Here is an 18,340-nt window from a genome sequence, read left to right on the forward strand (position 1 = left end):
TTTTTCTGTTTGATTTGAAATTTGGGGGCTATAAAAAGAGTACTTAATGGTGATCATTATATCCCTGATTTAGTTTTTCCCTTAGGTCTTTTCACTTCATCACGGACATTTCACTTTTTGGTATCATTCTGAAATTCATCTTTCTCTGCCCTGGTTTTAAATATTGGCATTCCACTGGCCTCACTTCTTTGATCTCTTTTTTCCTTAGTTTCTACTCTTTCCTTATATACTCTCTAAAGACTTGGCTTTATAGATAACCTGTATTCTGGTGACTTCCACGTCAGTCTTTATCCCTGACCTCTCTTGTGAGCTTCGGGCCCCTCTTTATGTATGTGGTGTTTTTTTTTCCTCTCTCAGTTTTGAAGTCTTTCATTGTTCCTTAACCTTATTAATATTTGTATCTTTCTGGAAATGCGTCCATGTCATCTAAGATGTGTACTTTGTTTGCTTAAAGTTGTTCATACTTTTCCTTTATGGTCCTTTTGATTTTTGTAGATTCAGTAGAGACATCCCTTCCTTTATTCCTGACTTTGGTAATTTTTTTTTTCTTTTTTCTTTTCTTGGATTGTTGGACTAAAGGTTTATTAATTTTGTTGATATGTTTTGAGAATCAATTTTTTATTTCATTTATTTTTTTTCTATTTCATTGATTTTCGTTTTGATCTGTTTTCTTCTATTCTTTTTTTTTTTTTAGCTTCTTGAGATGATTGATTTCAGATATTTTTGCTTTCCTAATATAAATATTTAAAGCTGTAAATTTCTCTCTCCATACTGTTTTGCTATATTCTTAAATTTTGATATTAGTTTTTATGTTAATTAATTTAAAGATATTGCCTAATTCTTTGTGTGTGGTTTCTTCTGTGATCTTTGGATTCTTTTGAAACATATTATTTTATTTAAAAATATTATGAAACTTTCTATATTTCTTTATGATGTTGATTTCTCATTTAATTCTATTTTGGTTAAAGAACATGATTTGTAAATTTGTAAGTTTTATCTTTATTGAGACTTATTTATGGCCTGTCCTAAGGTCTGTGCATGAGAATAAATCAGGTACACTTGAAAAGAATGAATATCTTGCTGTTTTTGGTTGAATTATTCTATATCAATCTATTTCTATCACCTGGTCAAGTTAGTTGATAATGTTCAAGTCTTCTATATTCTTATTATCTTTTCTTGGGGTCTAGAGGAGGTCTGGTTGTTTTATCAGTTACCGAGAGAAAGGCATTTGACTGTTCAACTATAATTGTTGACTTTTCTGTTTCTCTTTTCATTTATATCAATTTTTGCTTCATATAATGTGTTGGTTATTGATTTATTACACCACAGTTCCAATTCAGTCTTTCTATCTGATTTGTGGAAATTGATCTGGGCCTTCTTTTTTCTTTATTGGTTTTTGAGAGAGTGGGAGAGAGAAACATTGATGAGAGAGAACATCGACTGGCCGCCTCCTGCACGCCCCCCACTGGGGACCTGCCCACAACCTGGGCACGTGCCCTGACCAGGAACCGAACCAGCGACCTCCTGGTGCATGGGTTGATGCTCAACCACTGAGCCACACTGGCTGGGCTGATCTGGGCCTTTTAATTATTTCTTTCATTCCAGAGGTCACTGAAGCTTTCGTTCCAGCTGGTCTCAGAGTGCCTTTAACATTGTAGAGGGGAAGAGCTTTGCTTCCAGATGTGGGTGTGCCTGCTTGGCAGGCTCCTGCCTTGTGCCTGTTTTGTTTTGTTTGTCTAGTACCAGACCTTTGTAGCTTTTGCAGCCTCTCTGATGCCCAGATATTTCCATACCTGGTGGTCAATAATAGCTTCCCTTAACTGTCCCCCCCTGGGTAGTTTTGTAGTGAAGTGCCCCTGGTGAAGGGCCTCCCTGGCACCCTAGAGGGATGATTTGTGGCAAGTTCCAGAAGGCAGGTGTCAGTAAGTGCTGCTGGCATGGCACTAGAGCAGCGTTCCTCTCTCAGTGAGCCCAGCTGCACTCTCTTTAACGCGCCCTGGGTCTCAGCACCGGGGAGGACACCTCTGGGACAGCTCCTCCTCCAGGGCTCTGGCTGAGCCTAGGACTGATGGCTGCTCCTTCTGTCTGCTAGTCCTGTATTCTTTAAGTTCCCCTTATATCTTCCTAGACTATCCCTCATTACTGTACACCCCTCCTGTAGTTAATAGTGCTTTATAGTAAACTTTCCCTGTGTGGTTTTTCTCTCCTAATTGGACCCAGACTGATATATTTATTTTGAGGCTCTGTTTTAATTGCTCGTACATTTATAATTATTACATCTTCCTCAATCTTAACCTCATTTATAGTAGTAAAAATTCATGGTAGTGAAATTACAGCAGTTTCAGGCCTCACATCTACCTATCATATACTAAAAGTAAGAGGTCTGTGTTCCATAACTTTCATCAGGCCTTCAGATTTATTCTAATCGCAGTGGGATGGGGATGTAGTATGCCGCTGGCTTAGCTTGCACTTGTCTCCCTTTGTTTCAGGTGCTGTCACCTTTGTTAGAACCATGTAGGTCTCTAATGGAAGAGGAAAAAAGAGGGATTAAATGCTGTGGAGATAGCTCATAGATGTTCCTTCCTACAGTGAAGCCTGCATAATACTGAGCCTTCAAACATAGAGTGATGGTAGAAATGGTAGAAGCAGCCCCTTTAAATAAAGTATAAAATCGAGACCAAAGAAGGAAAGCAGGCTTTTTCGAGGGTGGGGAACCTTTTTTTCTGCCAAGGATGATTTGGATATTTATAACATTATTTGCGGCCCATACAAAATTAACAGCTTAAAAATTAGCCTGCTATATTTGGTCAGGCTAATTTGGTGAGGCTGTGATGTTAGCTGACATTGATTTAGTGGGCCTTTTATGGCCCACGGGCCAGATGTTCCCTACCCCTGCTTTATGTCAACGAGAGCAAAGGGAAGTATTTCAAGTAGGGAGACACTGAATCAATGTGGATTCTTCTAGAATTTCCACTTACCTATTCTCTACAGGAATTGTGAGTCATATATATCATTTCTCATTGTGTAATGTACAAAACTAATGTGTGCTTGTCTGTCTGTCTGTGTGTCTGTCTCAAATCCAAAATGCATTAATTAAGAATATGTCATCTAAAAGAAAATTGAGCATGGTCTAAATGCTCAAGGAGGTTCTAGTGTTCCCTTAATTGGACAGTCTGATAAATAGTCCTTGAGTAACCTCAGATAAAGTGTTTACAACAGTCCTTGGAACACAGTAAACACTTAAAAATGTACCTTGTTTATTATTATTGTGGTGTGTTATTACTACTGTTATTACTGGAGAACTTACCCATTCCATTTCACACCTCTAAAGAAATTTCAGAGACCCAGAATCACCTAAGACGCTGTAGGGGTATATATTTATGATATAAAAAATGATATTAAGTGCCAATTATATTAAAGGTATAATAGGGATCTTTTTACATTCACAGAGAAGGCATTCTCTTTAAGGAGATGGTTTTAATCCTGGAATTTACCAAAATAAAATTAGTTATAACTAAAACTATAACCTGGGAACCATTTTTAGGGAAGAAAGAGAATGAAAATTTTCTTTCTGTGTTGAAATTGTGGATTTTCATCCTTTGTCCCTGAAGGTTTAGATAGGTTTAGATTCTTTTCTACACACACACACTGCTACAAATATACTGCCTGAAAAGCTGTTCACACAGATAACCACAGTGCTTGCTCCTTCTCTTCTTTCAAGTCACTGCTCAAATTCATCATCTTAGAAACCTTTTCTATGTGTATCTAAAATAGCATCACCTTTTGGTCAATATCTCAATTTCTATCCCATTTACTATCTTTAGAGTCATCTTCTGCATGCTCTTTGAGAGTAAAAGAGTATGCTTTTAATATTTCCACCAAAACCACAGGTGCGAAGGAAACTGCTCAGGGCAGATAGTGATGAGTGGTCCTCCTGTGTTTCTTCCTAGTGCTATTATTTTTTATTCTGTCTTTAGAACAACAGTTTTATAAGAGCAGAGACTTTGCCTTTCCATTTGCTGTATCTCTAGTGCATATAGCAATATATGGTACATGCTAGATATTTGATATCCAGGGAGTTAAATAAAATAGCATGAAATAACTGCTTCTCATTATTATTTTTTTGAGGGTTGGAACTATCCCATTGAGAGATACCTATTTATAGTGTTATAATCATTTCATTAGGAAATATATTTTGTATTTGAAAATTTATAATACTTCTAGCTTCATTCCCTTCAGTATTTGCATAAAGAGAAGATATGATCTTTATTTGTATTGCAGTAGATTGCTAGGTATCCCTGTTGCTTTTTCTGGCCTGTAGGGGAAAATGGCAGTTTCATTAGAGCCCCTGTTTTTCAGCGTCTGGGAATTGGTGCTTACCTGGTGTTTGCTCTCAGGTAGAGCTCTGAAGGCTGAGAATAAATCCTCAATGTCTGTGCATGTTAGTATCCTCACCTGGATTGTTAGGAGGGCTTGTAGGACTCAGAAAGCATATTTTAAATTCACAGTGGCACATGCATTCCAACCAGTTCATCTTCTTCTTTGTAGTTAGGGCAGGTAAATCGGTATTTAGAAAAAATTATTATAGCAATTGTTCTTTTTGACACCAGAGGTTAGACGCATTCTGGATCCTCTCAAGGTATTTTCTGCAGCTTTTGATTTGCTCCCTGTGACCAGGATTTCTGGAGTATTGCAGTGCATTTACTCCGTAACTCACACTAAAAGTACATGGAAACAAAGTTCTACAGAGGAGGGAGGAAAGCTGTTATTGCTTAGTTATAAGATGGAGGGCAACTCTAAAATGACGTTAATTACATAACACGTTCCAGCAGATGTTATTTACAGTAACTCGGGGTTGGTTTCCAGCAGCTTTGGTTTTCTATAAAGCTTTTTCTTCAACAATTTAAGGTCTTTCTTCCTGAAGTATTTTTGCCAAAATATAGATTTTAAATATAAAGGAATAGAAAGATGTTTATAGAAATAGGAAATAGTTTTCTGAGCAGTTAATCTGTGTTCTTATGATAAAATATAAACTAAACAAACTCAAGCAATTATGTTTCAGGCCTTTTCTTTCCAGCTGAGGGGTGTCAGTAACAATGTGACCTACATAATACTGTCATTGCTTCACTTTGTGCGGCAGCTCTCATTGTGTGTCAGTGGTGGGTTCAGAAGGTATAGAGTACTTTGACACAAATCTTACGTCTGTTTTCTATTTAAGCCCTCGATTTTAAAATTGTGTACTCCTGAGACCATTAATTAATACCTTTAGCAAATTTATTAGAGTTAAAAACTATGTTTGGAAATATATATATATATATATATTATTTTTTATCCTCACCCGAGGACATTTTTCCATTTTTTTGTTCAGGAGAGTGGGAGGGAGAGAGAGGAACAGAGAGAGAGAGAGAAACATCGATGTGAAAGGAACACATCGAGTGGCTGCCACCCGTACAACCGACCAGGGCCGGGGACAAACTGCAACCGAGGTACTTGCCCTTAGCGGGAACCGAACCCGGGTCTCTCAGGACCGCAGGCCGACGTTCTAACCGCTGAGCCAAACCGGCCAGGGCTGGAAATATATTTTAACAGCTATGTTTTTCTTTCTTCAATGTAAATAGGTCACATCAATAATATCTGGCAATACTAAATCTCATGTAATTATTTATTTTAAAAAATTTTAATGTTGGAGGAGTCCCCCTCCCCTCCTTTTGCCCACCTCCACTTTCCTCGCCTACTCCTTCCTTGGCCTTATCTGTGTCCATGGGATATGCATATATGTTCTTTAGCTATTTCCTTCACCTTTTTTTTTTTTTTGGTATGTGCCCCTAGCCGCTAGGGCCTAGTGGGAACCGAACCTGGGACTCTCTGGTCCGCAGGCTGAGGCTCCAATTGCTGAGCCAAACCGGCCAGGGCTCCTTCACCTTCTTTATCCAGTCACCCCCCACCCCTCCTCTTGGGCACTGGCCAGTCTGTTCCATGTATTCGTGCTTCTGGTTTCATTTTGTTAATCAGTTTATTTTGTTCATTAGATTTCACATATCACTGAAATCATACGGTATTTATCTTTCTCTGATGGCTTATTTCACTTAGCATAATACTCTCCAGGTCCCTTCATGCTATTGCAAAGGGTAAAACTTCTTTTTTACAGCCATGTCATATTCCACTGTGTAAATGTACCACAGCTTTTTTATCCACTATATGCTGATGGGTACTTGGGCTGTTTCCAGATCTTAGCTATTGTAAATAGTGCTACTATGAACATAGTTATGCACATATTCTTTATGATTGGTGTTTTGGGATTCTTAGGATATATTGATGAGTGTTTCATTGATTTTGTTCTGTTTATGTGTTTGGTCCCTTCCAGAGTGACTGGCTAGGGTGGGACATTTTCATTTTACGTAGATCCTTATAAAAGGGCTATTTCCTTCCTTGGCTTTACTTTTAGCCTTTCACTTTTCTTTATAAAATGATTTTTTGCATTAATTTTACTATTCTGTAGGACTTGCTCTCAGACCAGATACACATGCACACACACACATACTTTTATATAAATACATATATATGTGTAAATGCTAATGCCTTATCTTTTTATATTTTTTTTACTTATATAAAAATATCATTTTTAACTGGTTATAGAATTACACAATTTTTCTTGATATCAAAATTATGTATAGTTTACAGAGCTTATTACAAAAAACAGCAGTCCTGTAACCTCCCTCTCCATCATTTCCCACTCGCTTAGGGACTACTTTTCTTTCTTTCTTTTTTTAAATTGTTTTTTTTTTTTTTTTTTTTTGTACTTACCTACATCTCTCTAACATGTTTATATTGCATTTGAAACATTTTTATTTTTGTATTTTATTTCATATTTTTTATTTAAAAATTTTAATGTTGACGTTATTGTAGACTTCTCCCATTTAGCCCCGTCCCCCTTTTGGCCTCCACCACAGTATTGATTGTTCCTGTCCAAGGGATATGCATATATGTTCTTTTTTTTTTTTATCCTCACCTGAAGACATTTTTGCATTTATCTTCAGACAGAGTGGGAGGGAGCGAGGGAGGAAGAGAGAGAGAGAAAACATCAATGTGAGAGAGACACATCGAGTGGTTGCCATGCACACGACCCCAACCAGGGCCAGGGACAAGCTGCAACCTAGGTACATGCCCTCAGCAGGAACCAAACCCGGGCTTCTCTGGTCCGCTGGCTGACGCTCTAACCGCTAAACCAAACCGGCCAGGGCTGCATATATGTTCTTTAGCTAATCCCTTCAACTTCTTTATTCAGTCACCCCACCCGTCCTCCCCTCTGGCTCCTACCAGTCTGTTCTATGTACCATACTTCTGGTTCCCTTTTGTTCATAAGAACAGGCATATAGACCAATGGAAGAGAACAGATAACTCATAAATTAACCCATGTCTTTATGGTCAATTGATATTTAACAAAGGGGGCAAGAGCATACAATGGAGTAAAGACAATCTCTTCAATAAATGATGTTGGGAAAATTCAACAGGCATATTTGGTTGTTTATAATTGTTCCTAGTTCTCTGTTAAACATTCTCAGTCTTGTATTTTATTTTATTGAGCATATTAAGCATATTTTTAGTCTGAGTCTGATAACTTTTTTTCCCCTTGGTCTCCTGTTTTTCTTATTTTATTTCTGTTATTTCTCTTATTTTTTTTCCCCAATGAGATATATATATATATATATATATATATATATATATATATATAATCTTTTTTACTTGGTCAGTTTCATCGAATGTCAGATGTTAAATGTAAAAATTTTAGAAATAATTTGAAACCTTAGAGGAGGATATTTTCCTTCACACCACACTTATGATCTTATGATTGTTTTAGTAGGATGACTATGGAGCACTAGCAATTCCCACTCACCTTAATTCAGACAGGATTTTGTATGATTCAAGTGTATGCCTCAGTTCCTACTTGGTTGTCTCAGTATGTTTGGCCTGCTATAACAAATACTATAGATTGGGAGTCTTGTTAAACAATAGAAATTTATTTCTCACAGTTCTGGAGGCTGGAAAGTCCCAGATGAAGGCATCAGTAGTTTCCGTGTCTGGTGAGGGTTTCTTTTCTACTCATCGATGACCACCTTCTCTGTGTTCTCACATGGTAGAGGGGGCAGGGGATCTCTCTAGGGTTTCTTTTATAAGGACACTACATAATCCATTTATGAGGACTTTGCCCTAATTACCTCCCAAAGCTCCGAACTCCAAATACTACATTTGGGGATTAGGATTTCAACATATGAATTTTAGGGGTTACAAACATTCAGGATATAACACTGGCTATTTTTAGTTTACTCTGTACTCATTTGGTTTATCTTTTCAAGATCCAGTTCTATCCTCTAGCTAGTTTATCAGGCCACTGTCTCTTACCTCCCTTCTCGTCCTAAGGCCTGCTGCTCCAGTTTTTGTTCCTCTACTTCATGAGCTTATTAAAAGCTATGAGAGAACAGAGGATTTTTAAGGCAGTGAAAATATGATACTATAATGATGGAATTATGTCATTATACATTTGTTCAAACCCACAGAATATACACCACCAAGAGTAAAGCATTAGGCAAGTTATGGACTCTGGGGGATTATGATATGGCAATGTAGGTTCATCCTTGGTAAAAAAAAAAAAGTACCCATTTCTGTGAGTAATGTTGATAATGGGGGGAGGCTATGCATGTGTGGGGGCAGAGGATATGGAAATCTCTGTATTTCTCTATCATGTTATAAATCTAAAACTACACTAAAAACATAAAGTCTTTAAAAAATTAGAAAGAAAACCCCAGGGAGGTTGAAGGGTTAATGTGTACTATGGATTAGTAAAGCCATAAAAAACATATCAACACACACACCACACGTGCGTGTGCACACACACACACACATGTACACAGAGTATACTAAGATAGAAACATATATGTAGTCTACCCAGTAATTACTTTGACTTTTAGTAACTTCTGTTGTAAAGTAACTAACTTTTGTTTGTTATTAATTTGTTTAAGAAAATTTTTCTTTAAACTTGCAGATGATACAACATTATTTGAGTTGATTCAACTAGTTCCACCAGGTATGTATTGTATTTTTATGAGGTAATTGACATATGAACCCATTTCAATGAAATGCTTTTTAAATATCTCACCTTTTCCCCTTCTTCCCAAATTGAGAATAATGTTGAGTTTCTAGTAATGGTCCACTATGTATAAAATGTCAATAGGCCAAAATAACTTATACAGAAATATTGACATAAGTGGCATTTGATCACACTGTTCTAAAATTGAATAAATAGTAATAATTGAAAGCAAAAAGTAACCTGATAGCATTCTAGTATATTTTGTGACATTTATAAACATTGTTAGGTTTTTGTGATTTTCCTAAAACTATATGCTTTGTTGGTAAAGTAGTCAACTATCTTTGTTTTTGTGTGTGGACTGTTATTGAGAATGGAGGGGAGTAAAACCTTACCTATTTAGCAAACATTACAAATCCCTAGAATAGGTAGAGTTAAAATATGGAGGATAGTTTTATTTCTATTACTGATATCTACGATTATAGAAGAAACGTCTTAATCAATTACTTATTTATATGAAAAAGAGCTATATTTTAATAAAAACTAGTAATTTGAAAAATTTTGAATATTAAATATATACCTAGTTCAGATAACCATAAATTTCAGAAAATGTCCATATTTTTTTCAACATGTACTCTAATGCTTTATAATGACAGGTAAAAAAGAATGGAAGATAGAAAAATTTATAGAGTTGTAATTAAATTTCAGATGTGTAACTGTCATAGCAACTTGATACCTTTAGAAAGATTTTTAAAGGAACTTACTGGTATTCACTAAATTTAGATGAATATTCTTCCTTCTACAAAAGGGGTAGGGATAATTAGTAATATATACTACATGCCTGAAAAAGGAAATATGTTAATTCATTGAACGTAACTTTAATTTTCCTTTCATAGAAAAAAACCCATGACCCTGAAGCAGGTATTTCAGTAAGGCATCGGGCATTATATATATTGTACCTGATAATTTGGTTTCTAAATAGAATATTTTGTTATAATTTGAATCACAGGATATCTTTCTTGTAGTGGGTGAAACACTGTCTACATATGATGAAAATACACGAGATTTCATGTTCCCGGGTCCAAACCAAATTTCTGGACACCATGATTCAAACCGCCAGGTTACCATGAGGAGGCTTTCTGGCCTTCGAGTAAGTGCTTACTATTTTCTAAATTAATTTGTGATGCAGAATCATTTTTTTTCTTCACCTGAAGATATTTTTCCATTTATCTTCAGATAGAGTGGGAGGGAGATAGAGAAACATCAATGTGAGAGAGACACATCAATCGGTTGCCTCCTGCAAAACCCTGGTCAGGGATGGGGACTGAACTTCAACTGAGGTACATGCCCTTGACCACAATTGAACCCAAGACTCTTTGGTCCGAGGGTTGATGTTCTAATCACTGATCCAAATGGTCCAGGGTACAGGATCATTGTTAAAAGCCACTATAGAGCCCTCAATATCTGAAATATAAGGAAATAATTTAGAGTTTAGTTTGGCTTAAATCTAATGTGTTTATGAAATTTTGGTGTTATTTTAAACATACTGAAGTTAAATGAAAATAAGTCAACAAAACCCATGCATCTACCATAACAAGTGCTATTTTGCCTTAGATTCTTCACATTTCTCTCTTTTCTTTACCCCTTCTTCCCTTCCTCTCTACTATCTCTGTCTCTAGCTCTCTTTTCTCAAAAGAATGACCAATAAATGTTTGGAAAGATGCTCAATCTCATTAACATTTAAGAGAACCCAAAGTAAAACAACATGACTTCATTTTTATAGTCATAAAAATGGTACAATTTAATAAATTTCACAATGTCAAAAGTGTGAAAAAAGTAAACTCTCCCATGGCCTGTGACATTCTAGATATGTATCTTAGAGATACGTTTTCACTGGTATAGTAAGAGCTTTCTTAGGAATGTTCATTTATCACATTATAAAAAATAATGAAAAATTGAAATAGTTGAAATGTTCATTAGAAAGAGTTTGGATAGATTAATTATTATATGTCCATGTAATGGAAATATATGCTTCTCCACCTAAAAGTGAAAGCTGCATTGTGACAGCAGACTCCACCATCCTTCTTCCAACTCCTTCAGCTTTCCTGGGATGATGTGCAGATATTTTCATCCCTGAAAATGTCTTCCACTTAGAGAAACTGGGAAAGACCTCTGCTGTGGCAAAGAAGAAAAAAGCAAAAGTTATCTAGCTTGAAATAATTTGGACATTTTTACTAACTTTATAAAATACTAGAGTAGTCTGAGTAAGGAAAGTAGGGTATATATGAGCCAATATGGTGATTAAGTAATTTCTCTTATAGGTGTAAGTTTATGATATGTTCTCTCCTAGGAAATATCAACTTCACTTGCTGAAAGCATAAAAGTTGATTAACTGGCAAATCTATGAAAATATATTTATGAGATATTTTCAGTATCCATTAGCTACCTCTATACTATAAAAGTCTTCAAAGAGTGTTTCAGCAGCTGTCTAGAAACTTGCAATGAAAAAAAATCTGATTTTAAATTATGATCTTTTAAAAATAATTTAAAATGCTGCATTATACCAAATTGGCAATATAAACATAAGCGTATGGACCATTAGCAGTTATCTTTCTTCATTTAATTTTAGTTGTTTTTACATATATTCAGAAGATATTGCCCTACTAAGGCAATACATAGGGTGGGACTTCTGGTAATGGTGGTATGAAGAGAGAGGTTGGCCAATTCCTCTCGTCACACAAAATAAATGTAAAAATGGATGAAATTGTCACAAACAACAGTTTCAGGATACTGGAAGCTGACTGGCAATTAAGACAAAACCAAGTGTTTAAGCTTGAGTGTGATGGTGGGGGTGTTGGTGGGGAGAGGGGATAGAGGGGATAAAGGGTGATGCTAAAAATAAAATAAAATAAAATGAAATAAAATAAAATAAAATAAGAATGTTTATGCTTGAATCACTGCTAAAGGTTTGGGTAAAAATGGCAGGAGTATTTGGCCTTGCCTGGGACCGCCCCCACACCTGTGTGGCCAGTGAGAACTGTGACTTCACCAAGCCTGGGGCGGCAGAACAATCAGCAGCTTTCTCACTGCAGGGGTCAGAATTAATTTTGGACAGCGGGACAGTGATATTGTGATTTATAATAAATATATATTTGGTCTTCATTCCCTTTTTGGTATAGAGTTCCTAAAACCCTTGGAATTTCTAAGTGATGTGATCACTGTTAATTAGGTGATTTCCAGAAAGCTCCTAGGTAACCTAAGGAGGAGGGTTGGAACTTTCAGCCCCACCCTGGACTTCGAGGGATAGAGGAGCTAGAGACTGAGTTCAGTTTCCAGTGGCCAGTGATTTAGTCAATCGTGCCTGTGTGTTGAGGCCTCCGTACATACCCAAAAGGATTGGGTTCAGAGATCTTCCAGGTTGGGGAACATGTGGAGAGACGTACAGGAAGAGTGAAGTGTTCAGAGAGGGCATGAAAGATCTGTGCTCCCAAGTACTTTGCTCTGCAGAAATCTTCCACCTACATGTTCATCTGTATCCTTTATATGGTAAACAGTAAACTACATCCTGAGTTCTGTGAGCAACTCTAGCCAATTAATTAAATACGAGGAGGGGGTCATGAAACCTTCAATTTATAGCCAATTGGTCAGAAGCACAGGTGACAACCTGAACTAGGGTTTGGTATCTGAAGTGGGGTGGGGCAGTCTTGTGGTACCAACCTGTGGGATCTGATGCGATCATCAGGTAGATAGTGTCATAGCTGAGTTAAAGTGTAGGATACCCAGCTGGTGTCACAGATAATTGCCTTGTGCTATTGGAAAACCCACACATTGGAATTGGTGTCAGAATCCTAGGGACAGATAATGAGGCCCACCCTTCCTCAGAATTGTGGTTCTGCATAGACATCTGTCTGAGTCTTAGGCTGTCCTCCTGACCCCATCACTGTGGCAAGGATTCCAGTCACACCTGGGATTAAATCCTGGCAATCACAGGCTACCTAAGTAAACTTGAGCAAAACACTATAACATAGAGATTTCATAGGGATGGCAGATAGATTAATGAAACCTTGTAAGTGGTTATAGCAGTACCTAACACATAAAGAACTCTCAGTAAATGTTAGTGATATATGATGATTGCTGTGGAGATCATGACAGCGGTAGTGATGGTGGTGTTGATGATGATGATATCGTTTATTTTGTTTTATTTTATTTTCCATCATCATTTATCCCCTCTATACCTTCTGTCACCTCCACCCACCCCTGGTAATATCTTCTTTAGATTGTGAATGTCATAAACACAATCAGTGATTTTTCTCTTTTTGAATTGTACTCTTAGCATAGTACTTGGCCTGGAGTAGGTACTTAAATGCTTCTTGATTGAATTGAATGAATGAATTACATCTTATTGGAGATTTCATAGAGTGACATTTGAAATGGTGTGATGATTAATTTTATGTGTCAACTTGGTTAGGTTATGGAGCCCAGTTATTGGTCAAATAGTCGTCTAAATATTACTGTGAAGATATTTGTGAATGTGATTAATATTTTCAATCAGTTGACTTTAAGTACAGGAGATTGCCCTTGCCAATATAGGTAAACCTCATCCAATTAACTAAATGCCTGAAGAGCAAAAACCGAGGTTTTCTGAAGAAGCATCCTGTCTCAAGACTAGTGTGGAAACACTGCCTGAGCTCCCAGCCTCTGGCTTGCTTACAGATTTCACACTCAAGACTGCGGTGTCAGCTTCAGCCTGAGTTTACAGCCTGCCAGCCTGCCCTGTGGAATCGGGACTTCTCTCTCTCTCTCAAGGAATGCAAGTAGTTTGTGGTCAGAGGCTAGACTGGTGGTTTTAAAATTTCTGGTACCCCTTTACTGAAAAGTTAGCCTAACTTATCTGTGGGCTGTACTTAGTGACTCCAATGAATACAATACGGCAGACGCATGAGTGTTACACTTCTGAGACCACGTTGCAGAAGGATCGTGGCCTCCTCCTCGTTTTTGCTCTTGGATCACTGTATTTGAGAGAACCAGCTGCCATGTCAAGCAGTCCTGTGGAGAGGTTTATCTGATGAGATGCTGAGTCTTTGCTAAAAGCTAGGAAAGAACTGAGGCATTCAGCCTAAGCTGAGTGAGAGAAACTTCTCTAGAAGCAGACCCTCCAGTCCTAGTAAAGCCTTCAGATGACTGTAACCCAGATGACATCTTGATTGCAATCTCATGGGAGATTCTGAGCCAGAGCCACTCAGTTCAGCATCTGCCAGATTCCTGCCCCATGGAAACTATGTGAGATAATGTATTTACTGATGTTTTAAACTGTTAAGCAATATGTTATCAGCAATAGATAACTAAGAGAGGCATAATGGATATTATTAATAATAGATATGTTTGCAGAAAAACAATTCTTCAGTTAATTTTTAGGCAAGTCAGATTTGTTTTTCTATAACATATGTGATGTTTGAAACTTTAAACCTAGTAGGTCAAAGTCTGGGTTTGTAGAGGACAGATGTAGGTACCTTTGGTCAATGTCTGATTTCCACTGTATTAGATGCTACACTGAGAGCAGAAAATACCTTCTCATGTTTTGGTGAATGCATAACTTGCGTACTTCCAAATATTTTCTCAGGTGCTTTGTGACTGTTCCTTTGAATTTCACCATTTGTCTTCACGTATCTCAAAACAGTGTTCACGCTCATAATTGAAATGTTGTAAGAAATAGAAGCCAGATTCATTGATAGATCTGAATGAAAGCTACATTATGGGAAGAAATGTTGGCGGAATTGATAGAGACTTTTCTCTTCTCTTATTTTCAACAACTTATGTCCAGGAGCTGTGAAATTTTTTTTAACATGAAGAGACCATCGAAAATATTTCTTTTTTAAAAAATTTTTTTTATCCTCACTCAAGGACATTTTCCCATTTTTTGTTCAGATAGAGTGGGAGGGAGGGAGAGAGAAACATTGACGTGAAAGGGACACATCAAGTGGCTGCCACCCGCACGACCCATCCAGGGCCGGGGACAAACTGCAACTGAGGTGCATGCCCTTAGCGGGAACCAAACCTGGATCTCTCTGGACCGCAGGCCGACGCTCTAACTGCTGAGCCATACTGGCCAGAGCTATCGAAAGTATTTATTGATTATGTAGTTAGATATGTCTTTAGTTGTAAAAATAAAAAGAGCTGAAATCCATTAAGTATTTTCATGTATTCATGACTTTAATAAAAAGTAATATAATCAACTTGTATGTGAATCATCAGCAGTGAAACTGTTTCCAGCTAACATTCAATATTATTATGTTGTCTTTATCTTTAATAAGAAGCACAAACCAACAAATGAAGCCACCAAACCTTGACAAGTGTTTGTTACTTTAGGTCGTATATTCATCACGAATCATTATCTGTTTTTTAAATTGAAACATCTGATAATACCTTTTTCCCCACTCAGGGAATTGCTCCAAAGCTGGAATTTTCTACAACCTCAGTGATTACCGAATGTCTGATAAGTTCAAGGAAGTGCCGCACTCAGGTTAGTGATGTCAAGTGTTTAATGGTTTAATTGATCTGTTCATATTTATGGGCATTTGGAAAGCTTTATTTATTTATTTATTTATTTATTTATTTATTTATTTACTTTACTTACTTTTTGCTGCATTTGTTTTTACCTTTTTTGGTCAATAGGTAAAATAATTACAGGTTTTAGCAGCTTGGTTGCATCTTTAAAAATTTTTTTTATATTTTTTAAACTTTATTTTTATTGTTGACATTGTTACAGATGTTCCCATCCCCACCTCCACCCAGCCCCCACCTCTTCCCTATGCCCAACACCACACTGTTTTCTGTGTCTATGGGTTATGCACATATGTTCTTTGGCTACATCTTAATAAATGTGAGAGTGGAAAGTGGTGCATGTGATAGATGATGCCATGGTGTTATTTTCTTTTTTAAACTTTATGGGGCTTTCTTTAATACAAAGAAGTCAGGCTGTCAGAAAGATGTTGAGATCAAGACATCCCATGAGGACTAGATTAGAGGCTTCTATAAATCTTACAGAAGTTCCAGGTTACTGCAGAAAGTTCAAAGGATACCTTAAAAAAAATTTTTTTTTTCTTTATTGATTTTAGAGAGAGGAAGGGAGAAGGAGAGAGAGATTGAAACATCTATGAGAGAGAACATTGATTGGCCGCCTCCTGCATGCCCCCCACTGGGGACTGGGCCTACAACCTGGGCATGTGCCCCAACTGGGAATCAAACCAGCAACCCATTGGTACATGTGTCGACACTCAACCACTGAACCACACTGGCTGGGCTAAAGGATACCTTTTTAGCAAATATGACAGGGTTTATCAGGCTGGGATATTGGTATTTGGTGAGTTACGGTTTCTTGAGTGTCTTTGATTCCTTAAGGGACTACTGCTCAGTTTGGTGACAATACTGATAATATCAGATCAAAGGAATCTCAGACACTCCTGTCTAAGTATGTTCTATAATTTTGAAAACTGCCCTTAGTAAACTGAGATACCCAGGTCTAATATTCCATTCTGAGTCACCAGGGTCGTCTTGCAACCTTGTCCATAGGTTGTCTGTTAATGTCTAGGCATTACTCATATGTGGTTGCATTATGACCAGGTAACAATGACCAGCCTGTGATGAAGAGCCAGTAATATATAAGCCCACAGAGCCCAAACAGGGCAGGACTGAACCTAAGATGGGAAGCGTGGAGTGTTAATTTACTGTATTGTCAGTTTTAGAATAAGTTTGCTGAAGATGATAACTGCGACTTAAGCTAAGAAAGGTAAATACAATGATAAAATTATCAAAGGGATCATATTTTATTTAGCAAGATGTTTAATAACATCAGAGTTTTGCTGTCATTATCTTTTTAAAATGCAAGCTGAAACACAGCTATTAGAGTTCTAACCACCTGTGCTTTCCAAATGTAGAGATAGGTTTCTACTTGTTTTTGAGATATACACTGTGCATACTTGTTAGACATCGTACATTGTTAGAACTGTCTTTCATGGACTCAGACAAAAAAGTTTTCTCTCCACATTAGGGTATGTCATTCTAGTGCGTGGGTAGAGACGTCTTTCTTTGTCTGGAGTATAACATGTACACAGAAAAGTGCATACATTCTAAGTGTGCAGCTTGGTGGAAGAGTCCGTTCTAAACGTAAAACTGTTTCCAGAGTCTCCCCACTAGTAGTTTCATTAAACTTAAGAACTAAGATTTCCCTCTGTAAAGTTTTGGGAAAACTTTTTAAAACTTGCTATTTCGATCTTTGTCATTTGTTCTTTATTGAACAGAGATGTAAGAAAATAGGGTTTGGTGTCCGACAGATCTGGGTTCCACTTCCTCATAAGGCTACTTTAAAGATTCAATTAGAGAAATACGCAATGTGCCTAGCACATAACATGTAGTTAATGAATTGTGTGACTGTCACTAGATTGTTTTAATTGAGATAATTGAGAGAGATCAGAAGAGTTGAAATATAAAATAGAAAATGTGTAGTAGGCACAATAGAGTATATGCATTTACATTGAAACTATGAACGTTAGCAGCCAGAATTTTAATCTTATTTGAGAACATGATAAATATACTTTTTAAAAAGTGAATATTAATTACAATTAAAATTTTAATGACTATAAAGCAACATTTTCATATTCAAATATAAGAAGAGAGACCATTTTTGTTATTAAGAAGACAAGTCAATGAAATCATAAAAATTATTGAGATTATTGAAGTTTACAATACTTATAATGATCTTTATTTCTTTTGGCACATTTTCAAATCGAATGTTTTGTTACCAGTTAGATGGACTGAAAAAAATTAAGGATATCATTAGATTTTTCTGGAATAAAACTAGTTTTCTACTTAATTCATTTTACCTACTGCAAAGAATTTATTATTAGTTAAATATCAGTAATAGCTTTATTAATATGTTTGTCTGTCTACTACATCAGGTAGCTTTTGCTGTATTAAAAGCCACATTGATTTAGTGGCTTAAAGCAAGATGTTTCTCACAGTTCTGTGACTGGCTGGTGATTCTTTTGGTCTGGACCGGCTAGGCTAGGGCTGAATGATCTGGGATGGCTTCATTCATGAGTCTCTCTGTTGGCGGCCTCTTTGGTCTAGGGAGGGACTTTACATTTCAGGTCATTGGCTTGACTTCAGTTGGGACAATGGCACAGACTCTCATCATCTTGTAGGCAAACTTGCTCAGTTTGGCTCTATCACATAGTGGCAGGAAGGTTCTTAGGAGTAAAA

The 18,340-nt window shown here is 36.9% G+C and overlaps 1 protein-coding gene across 2 annotated transcripts in view; it reads left to right on the plus strand.

Moving 5' to 3' along the window:
* Nucleotides 1-18,340, plus strand: part of SPATA6 (spermatogenesis associated 6) — a 102,842-nt gene that overhangs the window by 21,793 nt on the left and 62,709 nt on the right. Inside the window, exons 4-6 of one of the 2 annotated variants that reach the window (XM_036256528.1) lie at nucleotides 9,041-9,082; nucleotides 10,108-10,232; nucleotides 15,522-15,602. In XM_036256528.1, the coding sequence (XP_036112421.1) occupies nucleotides 9,041-9,082; nucleotides 10,108-10,232; nucleotides 15,522-15,602 (248 nt within the window). The remainder of the gene's footprint in view (nucleotides 1-9,040; nucleotides 9,083-10,107; nucleotides 10,233-15,521; nucleotides 15,603-18,340) is intronic. The other variant, XM_036256530.1, reaches the window with a different exon arrangement.

This window comes from Molossus molossus, unplaced genomic scaffold, assembly GCF_014108415.1.
Source record: "Molossus molossus isolate mMolMol1 unplaced genomic scaffold, mMolMol1.p scaffold_m16_p_12, whole genome shotgun sequence".
Classification (NCBI taxonomy): Eukaryota; Metazoa; Chordata; class Mammalia; order Chiroptera; family Molossidae; genus Molossus; species Molossus molossus.